Genomic DNA, 16,064 nt, shown 5'->3' on the forward strand with positions numbered 1-16,064 from the left:
TATATTCTTCTTGAAGTCCGAGGGTATTTCGCCTGTCTCATACATGTTGCTCACCAGATGGTAGAGTTTTGTTAGGCCTGGCTCTCCCAAGGCTATCAGTAGTTGTAATGGTATGTTGTCTACTCCCGGGGCCTCGTTTCAACTTACGTCTTTCAGTGCTCTGTCAAACTCTTCACGCAGTATTGTATCTCCTATTTCATCTTCATCTACATCCTCTTCCATTTTCATAATATTGTCCTGAAGTACATCGCCCTTGTATAGACCCTCTATATACTCCTTCCACCATTCTGCTTTCCCTTCTTTGCTTAGAACTGGGTTTCCATCTAAGCTCTTGATATTCATACAAGTGGTTCTCTTCTCTCCAAGGGTCTCTTTAATTTTCCTGTAGGCAGTATGTATCTTACTCCTCGTGAGATAAGCCTCTACATCCTTACATTTGTCCTGTAGCCATCCCTGCTTAGCCATTTTGCAGATCCTGTCAATCTCATTTTTGAGATGTTCGTATTCCTTTTTGCCTACTTCCTTTACTGCATTTTTATATTTTCTACTTTCATCAATTAAGTTCAATATTCCTTCTGTTACCCAAGGATTTCTACTAGCCCCTGTCTTTTTACCTACTTGATCCACTGCTGCCTTCACTACTTCATCCCTCAGAGCTACCCATTCTTCTTCTTCTGTATTTCTTTCCCCCATTCCTGTCAATTGTTCCCTTATACTCTCCCTGAAACTCTGTACAACCTCTGGTTTAGTCAGTTTACCCACGTCCTATCTCCTTAAATTCTCACCTTTTTGCAGTTTCTTCAATTTTAATCTACAGTTTTAATCAATAGATTGTGGTCAGAGTCCGCAACTGCCCCTGGAAATGTCTTACAATTTAAAATCTGGTTGTTAAATCTCTGTCTCACCATTGTACAATCTATCTGACACCATCCAGTATCTCCAGGCTTCTTCCATGTATACAACCTTCTTTTATGATTCTTGAACCAAGTGGTAGCTATGATTAAGTTATGCTCTGTGCAAAATTCTACCAGGCAGCTTCCTCTTTCATTTCTACCCCCCTCCCCCCCCCCCTCCCAAATCCATATTCACCTACTACATTTCCTTCTCTCCCTTTTCCTACTACCGAATTCCCGTCACCCATGACTATTAAATTTTCGTCTCCCTTCACTATCTGAATAATTTCTTTTATCTCGTCATACATTTCATCAATCTCTTCATCTGCGGAGCTAGTCGGCATATAAACTTGCACTACCGTGGCAGGTGTGGGCTTCGTATCTACCTTGGCCACAATAAATCGTTCACTATGTTGTTTGTAGTAGCTTACCCACATTCCTATTTTCCTATTCATTATTAAACCTACTCCTATGCTATTCCTATTTGATTTTGTATTTATGACCCTGTATTCATCTGACCAGAAGTTTGTTCCTCCTGCCACCGGACTTCACTAATTCCCACTATATCTTACTTTAACCTATCCATTTCCCTTTTTAAATTTTCTAACCTACCTGCCCGATTAAGGGATCTGACATTCCTTGCTTCGAGCCGTGGAATGCCAATTTTCTTTCTCCTGATAACTGCGTCCTCCTGAGTAGTCGCTGCCCGGAGATCCGAATGGGGGACTATTGTACTTCCGGAATATTTTACCCAAGAGGACGCCATCATCATTTAACCATACAGTAAAGCTGCGTGCCCTCGGGAAAAATTACGGCTGTAGTTTCCCCTTGCTCTCAGCTGTCTGCAATACCAGCACAGCTAGGCCGTTTTGGTTAGTGTTACAAGGCCAGATCAGTCAATCATCCAGACTGTTGCCCCTGCAACTACTGAAAAAGGCTACTGCCCCTCTTCAGGAACCACATGTTTGCCTGGTCTCTCAACAGATACCCCTCCATTGTGGTTGCACCTACGGTACAGATGTCTGTGTCGCTGAGGCACACAAGCCTCTCCACCAACGGCAAGGTCCATGCTTCATGGGGGGGGGGGGGGGGGAGGAACAGTGTACAGATAATTATTTCAATTAATCTTAATGTTATCATGTATAAACTACTTGAATTATTATTTAATGCATAGCTTTTTTTAGTACTGCTCCACTTTTGCACTTATTAATTTTTTTGTTGCCAGCATGATGGGCCTTGAAACAGACGGGGAAAAGGAGTTTGGAAAAGAAGCTGGCATTATACCCAGGTTTTGTCATGCGTTATTCAAACTCATTGAGTCTGGGGATGACGATGGAAAGAAAGCTTCCTCATCGGGAAATGTAGCAGTTGAAATAAGTTACTTTGAAATATATAATGAAAAAATTCATGATCTCCTAGGAAGCTCATCAGACAGAGAAAGGAGAACGCCACTGAAAGTTCGTGAACATCCTGTTCTTGGACCATATGTTGTGGATTTATCAGAGCATGTAGTTGTATCTTATGAAGATCTCAAGGTGAGTTCACATGTTGAAAAATTTACACTTGCTTTTTTAGAGACTGTGAAGATGCGAGTGTGTGTGATGTGGTATTTCTTGGAATTTTCCTCTTGCTTTTGGGAAGTGTGGTCTTAAAGTCCTTGTTTGGCCATCCACATATGTTTTTCATGGTGTCTGTAAATCACTTTACGTAAATGCTGGTTTGATTCCTTTGAAAGGGATGTGCATGATTTCCTTCCCCATCCTGATACAGCCCCCACATATTTAATTCTTTAAGCTTATTTTTGTTCATTTTATGGGTAATTTTGTGGAAAGTTCTGATATGATGGAAAGACAAGGGGGCTCAATAAGTAATCCATCACTTTTTTTCTGTGCCCAGTTTTGTTTGGAAAAAAAAAAGTGGAATTTGTTATGGGCAGCATGGAATATTTCTGCTTTAGCCCTCATAGTTTTATGAAGTTCCACTTGGTGGTGGTGCTATACATAGTCTTCAAAATGGTGTCCCTAACGAAAGGTATGTTCCAAGCAGAGAGCTGTCATTGAGTTTCTTTTCGTGCCAAAACCAGAGCATCGCAGATATTCTTAGGCATTTGCAGAATGTCTATGGAGATCTGGCAGTGAAAGAAAGCATAGTGAGTCATTGGACGAGGTACCTGTCATTGCAACAAGGTCGTGCAAACATGTCCGGCCGGCTGCACACAGCTCTGACTCCTGCAATGTTCGAGTGTGTGGACACTCTCATTCGAAGTAACTGACTGATTTCAATTAAGCACCTCGTTGCTCAACTCGGTGTGTATCAATAGTGGTGACACACACTTCCAACAGTTTGGGTACTCAAAAATACATGCCTCATCCACCCTACAGCTCAGATCTTAACCTTTCAACTTCAATCTGTTTGTCCCAATGGAGGATGCTCCCCTTCGGAAGCAGTACATGGATGGTGGGGAGGTTATTGATGCAGGGGTACGCTGGTTCTAACGTTGGACAGTAAAGTGGCACCATGTGGGCATACTGGCCTTCCCAGAAAGGTGGTGTAACACTGTCACATAGAATGGAGATTATGCTGAAAAATAGGGTTTTGTTTCCAAAGGAGTGGGGTATCCTGAATAAAACCAACCTGCTTTCAGAAAAAAAAGTGTTGCAGTACCTATTAAACACCCATTGTACTTTCAAATTAAAGGAGACCACCCACTGAAAATCAGAAGCTTGAAGGTGTTGACAGGACACATATAAAGAAAGAAAACTTCCTAGCTTTTGAAGTAAAACTTTTTGGAATTAAGAGTACTCTCTCTCTCTCTCTCTCTCTCTCTCTCTCTCTCTCTCCCCCTCTCTCTCCCCCTCTCCCCCTCTCTCTCCCCCTCTCCCCCTCTCTCTCCCCCTCTCCCCCTCTCTCTCCCCCTCTCCCCCTCTCTCTCCCCCTCTCCCCCTCTCTCTCCCCCTCTCCCTCTCTCCCTCCCTCCTCTGAAAGCTAGAAACTTCTTTCATCCTCCCTACTTTTGTACATCTGCTCTGTACCTCTTACTTGTGGATCCTTGACCAGGCTCTTGTCCCCTTGCACATGCTAGTAAAAATAAACTGCCTCATGCTGTTGTGGGAGATGAGCAGGTGTGTGACTCTCACCCTCCCTGTCTTTTAGAGTAATTGGATTGTAAAATTCTCCAGTAAATGGATTTCATGCTTATTTATAAATTTTATTAATTTGGGTAAACTCTTGTATGTGTAGGCTGTAAAAATGTTTTCTCCAGGGGGTGAACTGTGGTTCTGCTGTTTGAATTTTACAGCAAAATTCTTGATGATTTCAATAAATAATACTCGTTTAATTCAAATTTTACTGTGGTTTATATCTAATAGACTGTCACACATTGTTATGGGTTTGACTTCAGGGCTGGCTGATGGTGGGTAATAGTCAAAAAGCAACAGCATCTACAGTGATGAATGAAAAGAGCTCACGATCCCATTCAATCTTCTGCATTACACTTACTCAACGACAGGTAAGTTTTTTTATTACATGCTGCTATTTACGTCTAATAATGGACTTAAATTTCTCGTAAAATAAGTACAAAGCATTAAAAGTTGTTAAAATACATATACATTATTTTGTTTGTTTCTGTCAATGTGCCAGAAATTAACATACTTTATTTTGACGTGTCACTTGTTTCAGTCACTTATTTCATATCTTTTCCTCTGCCTACAATCCTTTCGCCTCACAATCACCCCATTTTCCCTTTTAAAAATCAAAATAAAAGTGTTTACCATTTGTGCAACTAAAAAATTCTAATCATTGAACTGAATGATTACGTAACCTATCGGTTGGTAGGACATGTTCTGAGGCATCAGGGGATCACCAATTTAGTATTGGAGGGCAGCGTGGAGGGTAAAAATCATAGAGGGAGACCAAGAGATGAATACACTAAGCAGATTCAGAAGGATGTAGGTTGCAGTAGGTACTGGGAGATGAAGAAGCTTGCACAGAATAGAGTGGCATGGAGAGCTGCATCAAACCAGTCTCAGGACTGAAGACCACAACAACAACAACAACATCGTGAAATAGGATTTTGTTGTATCAAATTGCTGAAACAGGAGACTTTACAGCTGATAGAAACCAATTGCAGGTAGGTGCAAAAACTTCAAATAACTTCAGGTTTTTAGCATTTTAAAAAGAATAAAATGTGAGGCTGAAAGAGTAGTAGAAATCTGGAAGAAAGAGAAAAGGGGCAAAAGATATACGGGTTCAGTGAAGAGAATTGATAGTTTGTAAGTTGGGTGGCAGTTATGACTTCAGCCACCTTATTTTACAGCACATATTTTGGTTGAGCTGTATTCAGTCCTCGTATCTGGGTTAGACCTCAGCCTTTTCCAAACTTCTCACACAATGTGCAAACTGTGAGGGGAATATCCCCAAATAGGCAGCATGGTAGTCCGTCCTTCGAGGATTCATCAGATATCTGTTAGGAGAAGCCCCTTGACCAAGCAGAGATCATACACTTGACGGTGCCTGTCCCTGCAGGAGCTCTGGGCACTGTCCATCATTCCAAGTGACATTTACTGTGGCTGGGTGGTGCCTGTGGGAGTAGCCCTCTGAGTAGATGGCATCATGGTGGATATTTGACATCAGGAATGACCAATTATTAGCTGGTGGCTGCAAGTCTGCAGTAGTCTCTGGACTGCAGTTCAGTGCAGATTGTTGCAGCCTTTAGAACTTCCATCCTTGCCCACATCATAAGAATTAAACAAAACCAAATGATTTGCAGACACTAGGCTGCAGTCACAGAGCTATGGTCAGAAGCCTTGCCTTGGTCATCCCTCTTTCTCTGTTTCAGTTGCTTTTAGATGCTGTGCTGCATCCCATTTTACATTTTAGGATGAAGGCAAGACCTTAAGAATGTAGACAAATAAGCAGTTGAACAGTTTTTATACTTTCTTCAAGATAATTTGTGTCATTCCCATCCACACTTTGACTACAATGGATTGAGGATGGGATGGCTGTGGGAGGAATGGCCCCCATCTCATACAGAGACCTGGTGGACACTCGACTGGCCTTGCCCACCTATTGATTTGTTTGTCTCACCTTCTTTTATTTTTAGTCCAACTGATTTGTTGATTACTTTTTAGTTTTCTCTCTCTTACTATTAAGATTTATCCCAGCTAGAAGGCATTTTGTAGCTGTCCTAGCCATTAATCAGGCTGATGGGGGTCAGATGCAGGCGGGTTTTCTCATGGTACAGGTGAGACCAGGGGATCCCTTGTCAGTGTTCTGACTAGTATACTGAACCATCCCAAGCTTCCACCTCTTGCAATTATTTCTCAGCCCTGGCATAAATATTGCCTTTTTTACCACTCCTACATACTTTCATAATTTGATCAAATGTCTTCCAGGCATCAATCACTAACTCCAGATCTACCTCTTTGACTAGGAGATTGGTGACCTTGCGGTTTTGTCCCTGAATCCCCCAAACAATTCCTCCTCCCCTCCCCAGATGCCTGTTGCTGACCAAGGGTCTGGTGACCTCACTGTTAAGTGCCTTAACCCTCCAAACACCCCCCCACCCCTCCCCTCTGTTCCCTAATCTTCCATTAATGTTTAATGCCCAGAAAAAATAACAGCCAATGATGTACCATCATTTCAGAGCAAATATCTCAGTTTTACCACTATGTGAAGAAGTAATGTTTCTTGACTCATCTGTGAACATAAACTACTGGATCTTCATATTAAACCTATACAATGTACATGATCTCTCCTATAATGCATTCTGTTGGTTATCATTGAACATATCCATTGACATACTTGCACTGGTTATACCTAACTGAGAATAACAAGGTTATTAAGAACTAGTTGCTTATAGAAAAGGTACCATAGTAACAACCAATAAGAGAATGCCCTTGGTTTGACAATCTGTTCTACTCAGCACTATCATACCACTCTGTCACCCGAGGTGCTGTTTACTACATTCAGCTGCTAATGCCTTGTGATTTACTTTTGTTACAGTCATGTTTTGTTTCCCTGTGGTGAGTGTTTATTTTACACAACAGATGATCAGGAATGTCTAGCAAAAGTACAGAGAAAAGTGATAAAGCTAATACAGTCTTGTAAAGTGAACTCAGCACTGCAGGTCAACAGGTAGCATGTGAATGTATTGAGTACACAACTGCAGAGTTTCTGTTGCTGACATAGCATTAGTGCTGTTAATGGTGAACGAGCAGTGTCTCCCCTTTCCATGTTTGACTGTGCATGAGTGTCAACGAATTTGTTGTTAGTGCAGGTATAAACAACCCTTTGATTTTTTAAAATCTCTCCCTCACACTCTCTTATGCTCAAGAAATTAGGTGGATCAGTCATTTGAAGTTAACTTTCTTCGTGAAAGAATTCTTCTTCTTCTTCTTCTTCTTCGGAATTCTTTCTCTTCGGGGACATGACCCTGATAGCACTCAATTTCTTGCAGTACACTTAAAAAAGTAATTGCTGAATAAAAAACTAAAATTCCATTTCATTTGCCTCTCTTCTGACCTTCCAAAGCGACGTGAATGTCATATTTGTACTACAAAGATTCTTGAATGAACAGCACCAAGCAAAAGACTCAAAAAATGAATTATTTACTTTCTGATTTCATTTCTGGTCAGTAGATCATGACATAACAATTACTTTGATTTTTATTATTTATTTGTGTTTAATCCCAAATATTTTGTCAGCTGACTCTAAGGGAAACACTGATTATTTTCATTTCGTAAATGTAGAAAATTAAGAACTTGCGTAGCACATTTATATTTGCAACTGTAAGTGATTCTTTAAACATGTGTTTTCTTCGTGTTTCAGAAAGATGTTCTTAATGGAGAAATTTATGAACATAGTCGCAGAAGTAAAATAAATCTAGTAGACTTAGCAGGCAGTGAACGTGTTTCACAAACCTGTGCAACTGGCGAGAGATTGCGGGTACGAAACAGCTTTTTTCTTGCACTTGAGTTACACATCCAGTTTAAAATGCTAGTGGGAAAAAAGTCTCTTGACCATTATGTAGGAAACACATTTATTAAAGCCAGTCAGTTTGTAACTGTTGCTGTTTAAACTATTTTCTGTTTCCTGGCATTTTTTCAGGAAGGTGTGAGCATCAACAGGTCCTTGCTAACTTTGGGTAAGGTGATAGCATCGCTTGCTGAAAATACAAGCAACAAGAAAAGGCACTTCATCCCTTATCGAGAGTCAATTCTTACTTGGCTGCTTAAGGTGAGTACTATTCTTGAAGAAACAATTTTATAGCTACAAGTTTGCTATTTATTATCCGGAGTATTTTGCTAGCTAATTAGTGTATTTGTTGTAGAAAACTGGTACATAAAAGCTACATTTTTGCAAGGAATAGAAATGGCACATTTCTGATGGTGTGAACATTGTCAGTCACACAAATTGCTTCTCTCCCTCAGTCTCAATCTCCTCTTCGTTTTTAGGCACTCTTGATTTTGATTGCATCGCTTGTTCAATTTGAGGCTGAGACTGAGACTGAGGAAGAGTCATCAAATGTATCATATCTACCTTATGCTGGCCAAGTATCCAGAAAGATTGATAGGCTTGTATGAAAGCATAGCATCTAAATAAATAGTATTCTTTGTAAAAGATGATCTAGGTCTCTGTAAGCTTGGTGTGTACTGCATTCTATACAACTGTGACATCGACTTGTTTATAGCAGACGACAGAAACAATAAAGAAAAGATGTGAGATACATCGACGACACACACAACTAAAATATTCAAGCAAATCAAATCAGCTGTCACGCGAGCACTGCCATGAGTATAGTCATGAAATGTAATACAGTGAGACCAGTGCTGTGGTGTAAATGTCTAGTTTCTGGGACAGTATAATTAAGAAATCTATCAAAATAAAGCTGTCAGAAAACCTAATAAACAGGGATATAGGTTTCAATTTAAATAACGCTTGGGACTCGCACTGAATTTATTAAAATCTCAATAGCCATCGGATCCACTAGAGTAATGAAATGCTGTGCAAATTTGAGTTTCAAGGAATACATGAGAGATCTGGAAACAAAAGCATGAAAGGGTGTAGGGAACATCGGGAATTGAACTTGGCTATAAATAGCAGCACAAGACACAACAGTAGTTCAGTCTGGTTGGAGTCCAGCCAGAGAATACACACACATAACAGCGAAACTCGTAGAACCTGAAGAAGATGGCTGGCTCAGTCATCAAAATATTGTGCGTAAAATGGAAACAATAATTTGGCAGAACACCTGGAAGCACACAATTAACTGCAGAAATTACTTTCACATACCAACAGAATTTACACAGTTGAATTAAATACCTCATGTCAAAAAGGATTTTTGTTAAACAGAATATTTGCTGCAGCAGTTATATGTAAGAAGTTGAAACTGTGTGCCTAATGAGGATTTGATCGTGGCTCCCAGCCTTTTTCTGGCAGTACCCCATCTATAATTACAGAAGGGGTACACCCTGCGACAAAATTTAACACTGAACTACTTGGTGAGGATTGCTTGGATGGTGTCCTGGAGTCTCCAGTTCATGCTTTTTAAATTCAGGGAAAATATTTTCTTTTATTAGAAAGAATTCTTTTGTTTTGGAGGTTTGGAATGTTGAAAACAGATTAATTTCAGTACATTGGCAGTTGTTCAGATTAAATTGTCTCATAGCTGGAAGAAAAAAAATGTTTGACAAGCTATGGTTGGTGTAAATCTTAGGTGTTTGAAACATTCTGAAAAGGGTATGAATAAATGTGTAAACTGGTATGCCATACAAACCCACAATGATTTAGGTATTTGTTAACAGTAAACAAGAAAATGTTCCTTATAATTTATAAGATAGCATCCATATTTTCATGGAATGGAGTTTCAACTGTTAATTTCTTTTTTTAGTCCTGGACCATTAGAAGAATATTCTCTGTCACCAGACACTTCACTACCTAATCATATTTTAGAAAATTTTCTTCTTTCCTTAGCTTGCCTCTCTGAATCCCCTTTTTTTGCTCTCTGAATACCTCTTTCACTAACCGATGTAGAATGATAATTACGTATTTTTCTTGATAATTTGATTGTCTGCAGCACATCACGCTTACTAATACTTGCTTATTATGTTTTACTACACAGTGGCCATTCTTCTATAGAACCTGAAATTTTCAGGGAGCTGGATTTTACCTGGAAAAATTGGGGAAATCTTAGGGAATTTTATAAAATGTTGGGGAATTGCACATTTTTAACCCGGCATTGAAACTGAAATTTACTGTGTTTTATAAATAATAAATTTTAAAATATGTAGTATTTCAAACTCCCCGCACCTGGAATTCCTAGGTGTTGCCCCTCATAAGTTTGAGTAGCCATCCTGTATTATCATCATATACACTGTCGCTACACACATTTCATATAATCGTGGTCGAATCACTCTCTCATTCTGATTCAAGAAAGTGCCATTTCTTGCTCTTTACATTTAAAAAAAATATTAGTCGTAAGACAGGTTGTATGCAGCAGATAATTTAATTGCTGTTTATAATGATAGTTTTATGATTTTGCAAAATTTACTTTACTAGATATCAAAAATGGAGAATATTTGGATTTTGCAAAATTTACATTACTAGATTTCAAAAATTGAGAATATTTGTTCTCCAATACATGGTTTCTTTGCACTAGCTGTGAGAGCTCTCTCTTTGTATGCACCTTCAGTATCGGTTGTAGCGATATCTGTCAAATATCAGTGTCTTTTAGCCCCCATTTAGGTTTCTACAAGAATAGGCACTGTGTTGGTTTTATAAGCAGAAGTACTGAGAAACCATCATTTCTTCATTTTCAGGATCAGTGTACCCTTTATCCATGTAGATTGTTGCAAGGTGGATTGCATTGTACACTATTATTTAACAATGAATACTGAATTAATTTTATGGGAACAGTTGTTACAGTGAACAACAATAAACTAGCAAAACAAAAGATAAAGTTCATTAATTACAGGGGAAAAAAAGTTAAACCTTTTAAGGACCGTCCCCTTGCTGTGCTTGTGCACAGTATAGGCCAAATGTTGATTGTGCATCATATCTTGTTGGAAGCAGCCAGTTAAGAGGATGGTATAGGATATCAAGTGACAACCTCGTAATGTTATGTATATGTGCCAAAAATACTACTTGTTGATATGAGGAAGTACTCAATTACTTCCAGTGTTTGCTGCATGTTGATGCTTTTGTCACTGATATATGTAGAAATTTTGAATTTCTTATGTTGAATTATACTGCTGGTCATTGAACTTGCAGTACGACACAACTGCACATTGGCATGAAGTATGCCGTATGCTTGGATATACAAATGATTAACGTTTCACCACAACCAAACGAAGTTGAGTAATGCCATCTGAGATATATTATTGAGTGGGTTTCTCATTCAGAAAGAATGTTTGAATGTTGTTTGCTTTTTGGGAAGATCTTGGTGCGCCACCTCATGCATGAAGGAGAAATGTCTACCAGCATATGATGGAATAAAAAGGCATTACGATCATGGCCCATTGAGACAAAGATTTATCATTCAACAATTTTGTTGGTTGTTTTGGTCAGATCCCATCACTGTCAGGTAAATATGGAATTGATGGGTTTAGGGGAGGGTCTTACTCAATGCCTCTTACTCAATCTGAATTGACCTGTGTGACTAGAGCCCAAGAAAGTTAGATTATTCAGTTGGTTTTGCAGGATTGCACAATCATGTCACATGCCTTGAGTCACGAACTGAGCTTGTTTGCAGCAAGCGGAGTATCTACATGGCCAGTGCAATGGCACCTCAGGCACCACAGTGTGGAAACAACTTGTTACGGCTTTGCAAGAGACAGCAGCAGAGAAACACTGGTTATGTCAGTGGCACCACTTTCCAACATGATATATAGAATCCCAGATAAAGAAGTAAGAAAAGTATTTTTGTTTAAACTAGGGAGTCTCTTACAGAAACTAACAAAAGAGCAAAAGAAAATAATTATCATAGTTGCTAATTTTAATATAAACATAATACACAAATCAGTGAATCTAGGGAATTTATTGATCTGATTCAAGCATTTTGTTTCAAGCTAAACTTTACAGAATTCTTGAGAGAGAGTGAACAATCTGGAACATATATAGACAACATTCTGAGAAATTATTCATTTGATGATGCAAAAAATACTTTACTGATTTGATATTTTTGATTGTTCTGCCTTGTTTTTGGAGCTACCAAGAATAACTGAACAAACAATTAAAAAATTTGCATCAAACAATGATTCAGTAAGGAAAATATAAACTCATTTTATTATAGACTTTAAGAAATAAAGTGAGCAGTGGATCATAGTGCCAAAAATTCTAAAAATTTACAGATTTCTGAATGTTTTCCCACATTTTTAATGAAATATTTCCTCCTGCAATCTGCCATAAAAAATGACACGCAAACTGAAGTAGACAACTTCGGTGTAAAAGTGTCAAGCGTCTGAAAAAGACATTTACATAATGAACTGAAAAGTAATAAAAATTAAGATTTTATGAAGTATGCAAAATTGAGTAAAACTGTATTTAGAAGGGTGGTAAAGTCAGCAAAAGAAATGACACACAAAGAATTCATTCTGAACCATACAAATAAATCTAAAGTAATATGGTTAACTGTAAAATCTGTCACAGCTGGCAGTCCACAGATCTATCTCCAAAATTAAGATAGGGGACAAATCCGTTGAAAATCCTGCAGAAACAACGGAATATTTCAGTGAATTTTTCATAAATGTAAGTGTCCATCCCTTTGGGTTCATTCAGGATAAGAGGTAAGTTCTAACTAAATTTGAACAAATTACAGCTGAAGATGTATAAATAGTGGTATTCTCTCTTAAAAATAACACGTTAATGTGTTTGTGGGGGTGGGGAGCAAAGGGTCCCTCTACTCTAAGACTCCTGCCACAGTTTGGCAATACTCTTGGGGCCAGCCACGCATATTTGTTGAGCACTTTAACCCTCCATTAGTCATGTGGGTGTCAGTTTAGGATCAGGAATAGAATTGTGTTATCTCACAGTGAGTGAAAAAAATCTTGATTCCTCCACTAAAGACAGCCACAGACACGTCTCAGGCCTAATAGCTTCCTGAGAATGGGTGAGGTATAAGCCAGTGTAGGTCTGACTTTCAGGGAGTTAACTTTTGCCCTTTGAAAGTAAAATTCCTACAATTTTAGTCCACCTGCCTTGTGATGTAATCATTCTGCAATGCCTGAAACAAATGTGATACTGATGATGATATCCAGTCCTGCAGATTATGATTATACCGACGAAGATGATCTGTCACAGGAGGATATTTATGTGGATAGTGAACACAATAGGGTGAACCTAATATGGAATCAGAACAGAAAATTGATACAAATGAACTTCAGAAAGTTCATGTGATAATGCTAGTGACAAGAAATATAGTAGCAACCCATATAAATATTATTTTAGTAAAAACTTAACAAAACTATTGCTAATGTGACAACAGTTGCCCATAATATCATAAAAATTTTCTCAGACCCTAAAATGATTGTTAGGAACGCAAAAAAAAGCAACAACAACAACAAATCATTGTCTAAAATTATTTTTGGCTGATGATATTGTCACAAAAATCATGACATGCCCCAATATTTGCATAGCTTCAAGTAGAGAAAAGTTCTTATGGGTTCATTATTCAAGAGTTATAGACCAAATAGAAATTAAAGCTTTTGCAGGAATATTTTTGATTATTGGAAGCTTCTGAAGTTCAAGAAAACATTTGCATCAGATTGGGGACAGTTCCAAAGGATCAGAAATAGAGCTGTGTTATCCCACAGTGAGTGAAAAAAAGATTTTGATTCCTCCAGTGATGTCCAAGATTTGGTGACATTCACACCAAAATGGGTAGGAACAGATACACAGGTTGACTCCAATCAGAAATAGTTTTGAAGTATTTGTACCCAATTTCCACAATAATTTTATTGGTAGTGAATATCGAACCACTGATGAGCAGCTATTAACTATAGGGGCATGGCTCCTTCAAACAGTATATCCCCAGTAAGCTTGTGAAATACTGTATTAAAATGTTTGCTTTAATATATGTCAAAACTGACTGATCATTAAATTTAGAAATATATGCAGGAATCCAGCCAACCAGGCCTGATTGTTTGAGCAGTTCAGTGCAAGACATTCTTGTTTTACGGAGGCCTGAAGAGAACACAAACAGTTATATAACAGGGTATAATTAGTTCTCTAGTTATTCCCTTGTAAAGCAATTGAGTGCAAAGAGGCCTACATATTTTGGCACTACAGAAAAGAAAAAAAAAATTCCAAAAGAATTCTTGACAAATAGAAGTTGTGAACCCGAGGGCTCTGTGTTCGGTTTTTTAGGAAGGTACACTGTTGTGTTGGACTGTTCAAAACAAAATAAGACTGGACCATTAATCTCAAGTGTGCATCACAACATTGCCATTGATGAAGACTCAGAAGAAAACAAACATGAAATTATCATTTTTTAAAACAAAATAGGTTGGTTTAGATTTGTTTGTTCAAATGATCCAGAAATACAGCATAGCATGTACCATTCATCGCTGGACAGTGGTAATTTTGTATGACTTAACAAATATTTGTCTCACTAACACAATGCATATATTTAAATTAAATAATGTGGACAAAGGAAAAAGCTCAGTTTCTTTTGAGTGCGAAATAAATCTTCTCGAAAAAGGTGTAAGAAATTTATTTGTAAGTATAATACGCGTGAAGTATGTCCATATTGTTATTTACATGTATGTAGCCCCAGATTTCATTCATTTAAAATTTTCACACACAAACTTCTTTAAAATTTTTCTTTTTTTCTTTAGGATATGACATTTATTTTTGTTAAAGCACTTCCTGTGATGTTAAATGTACATGACAAATCTATATGTATTTTTAATATTTGCTACAACTTCCTTCAATTTCATGTTAGAAGTAAACAATTTTTTAATAAAACCTTAATTAACCATAGACAGTTTCAATTTTGCTACAAATACTGTTTACTTTTAAGCAGCAGGCAGGAGGATAACTATGTAGAACAAAAATGTTTCGTAAGATATGCAACCCTTTAGACAATCTTCAGTCAGTTTCTAGACGGTTCACCACTGGTTTCTAATGGCATATGATAAGACACTGATCGAATATGCAAACTAAGTGATTGAAATGGGGTAATGTCCAGTAGTTATGCAACACACGTAACATACAGGTAATGCAATTATACTCTTAATTGACCAAGGCTAGTTGGAAAACCACCGTAGTCAACGCTTACGTCTGTAGCATACAGTAGTCTTACAACTAGCAATGAGAGTAAAATTCTGATTCCTTCTGGTACCACCTGCTCACTTGTTTTACACTGACTGATACTGTGTTTATTTTTCTTTTGGTACTTTTATGATAAACTGTTGACTTTAATGTCTATATTTATCGATTTATTGGTTGTGCAGACATAACCTGTTCAATATACTCATGAGGGGACTGTAGCTGTAACTTGCTGTGTGAGATATGAGTTTGTATGTAGGCATCGGCTGTCAAAATTCCCATCCCCCATCAAACAGTGGTTGCTCAATAAGGAGCCCCCTCCACCACCATTGTCTCCTCCCCTGATGTCCTGTCTGTGCAGTTATGGGCTGTTATCTGTGTGCACTGTACCTATTACAAGAGCAGCTTGTTAACAAGAACTAACACTTCATGTTGGGAGTACATTTGCTGAACTGCCTGACTCTATAGTGTGTGCTCCGACTTATGCACACGTAGAATGCACTAGTAAATTACATTTCATAAATAGGTCTGAGAACCTTATAGAAATTACAATTATTTAACAGTAAAACGGCAAGAGGCATGAAACAAAATGATGATCTGCATGTCACAAGCCAGCAACAATAACTCTTATGCTGTGACAGAAAAACTGTACACTGGTATTGCTCCCACTGCTCACAAAACGGTGACTGGCTGTTTCAGAGTGGACTATGGCTTCAGACTGTGGATGTAGTCTCATTGGTCCTCTGTATCATAGTGTCTTTTATTCTGATCATGTTGTAATGTCATTGTCACTGCACCATTCAAATGGAGTTAATTACATCGAGGTACCATAACAGTGAATGGTCTGCCAAATAAATAAGATTGGACTTTGTTGATTGCCCAGACGAATGCTAGACACTGTTTCTC

At 38.2% G+C, this 16,064-nt stretch overlaps 1 protein-coding gene across 1 annotated transcript in view; it reads left to right on the top strand.

Moving 5' to 3' along the window:
* The window catches only part of LOC126272058 (kinesin-like protein KIF14), a 234,826-nt gene that overhangs the window by 11,702 nt on the left and 207,060 nt on the right, over window positions 1–16,064 (top strand). The window contains exons 4-7 of the mRNA XM_049974580.1: window positions 2,119–2,428; window positions 4,294–4,401; window positions 7,722–7,838; window positions 8,001–8,129. Of these exons, the coding sequence (XP_049830537.1) occupies window positions 2,119–2,428; window positions 4,294–4,401; window positions 7,722–7,838; window positions 8,001–8,129 (664 nt within the window). The remainder of the gene's footprint in view (window positions 1–2,118; window positions 2,429–4,293; window positions 4,402–7,721; window positions 7,839–8,000; window positions 8,130–16,064) is intronic.

Source organism: Schistocerca gregaria, chromosome 5 (genome assembly GCF_023897955.1).
Source record: "Schistocerca gregaria isolate iqSchGreg1 chromosome 5, iqSchGreg1.2, whole genome shotgun sequence".
Classification (NCBI taxonomy): Eukaryota; Metazoa; Arthropoda; class Insecta; order Orthoptera; family Acrididae; genus Schistocerca; species Schistocerca gregaria.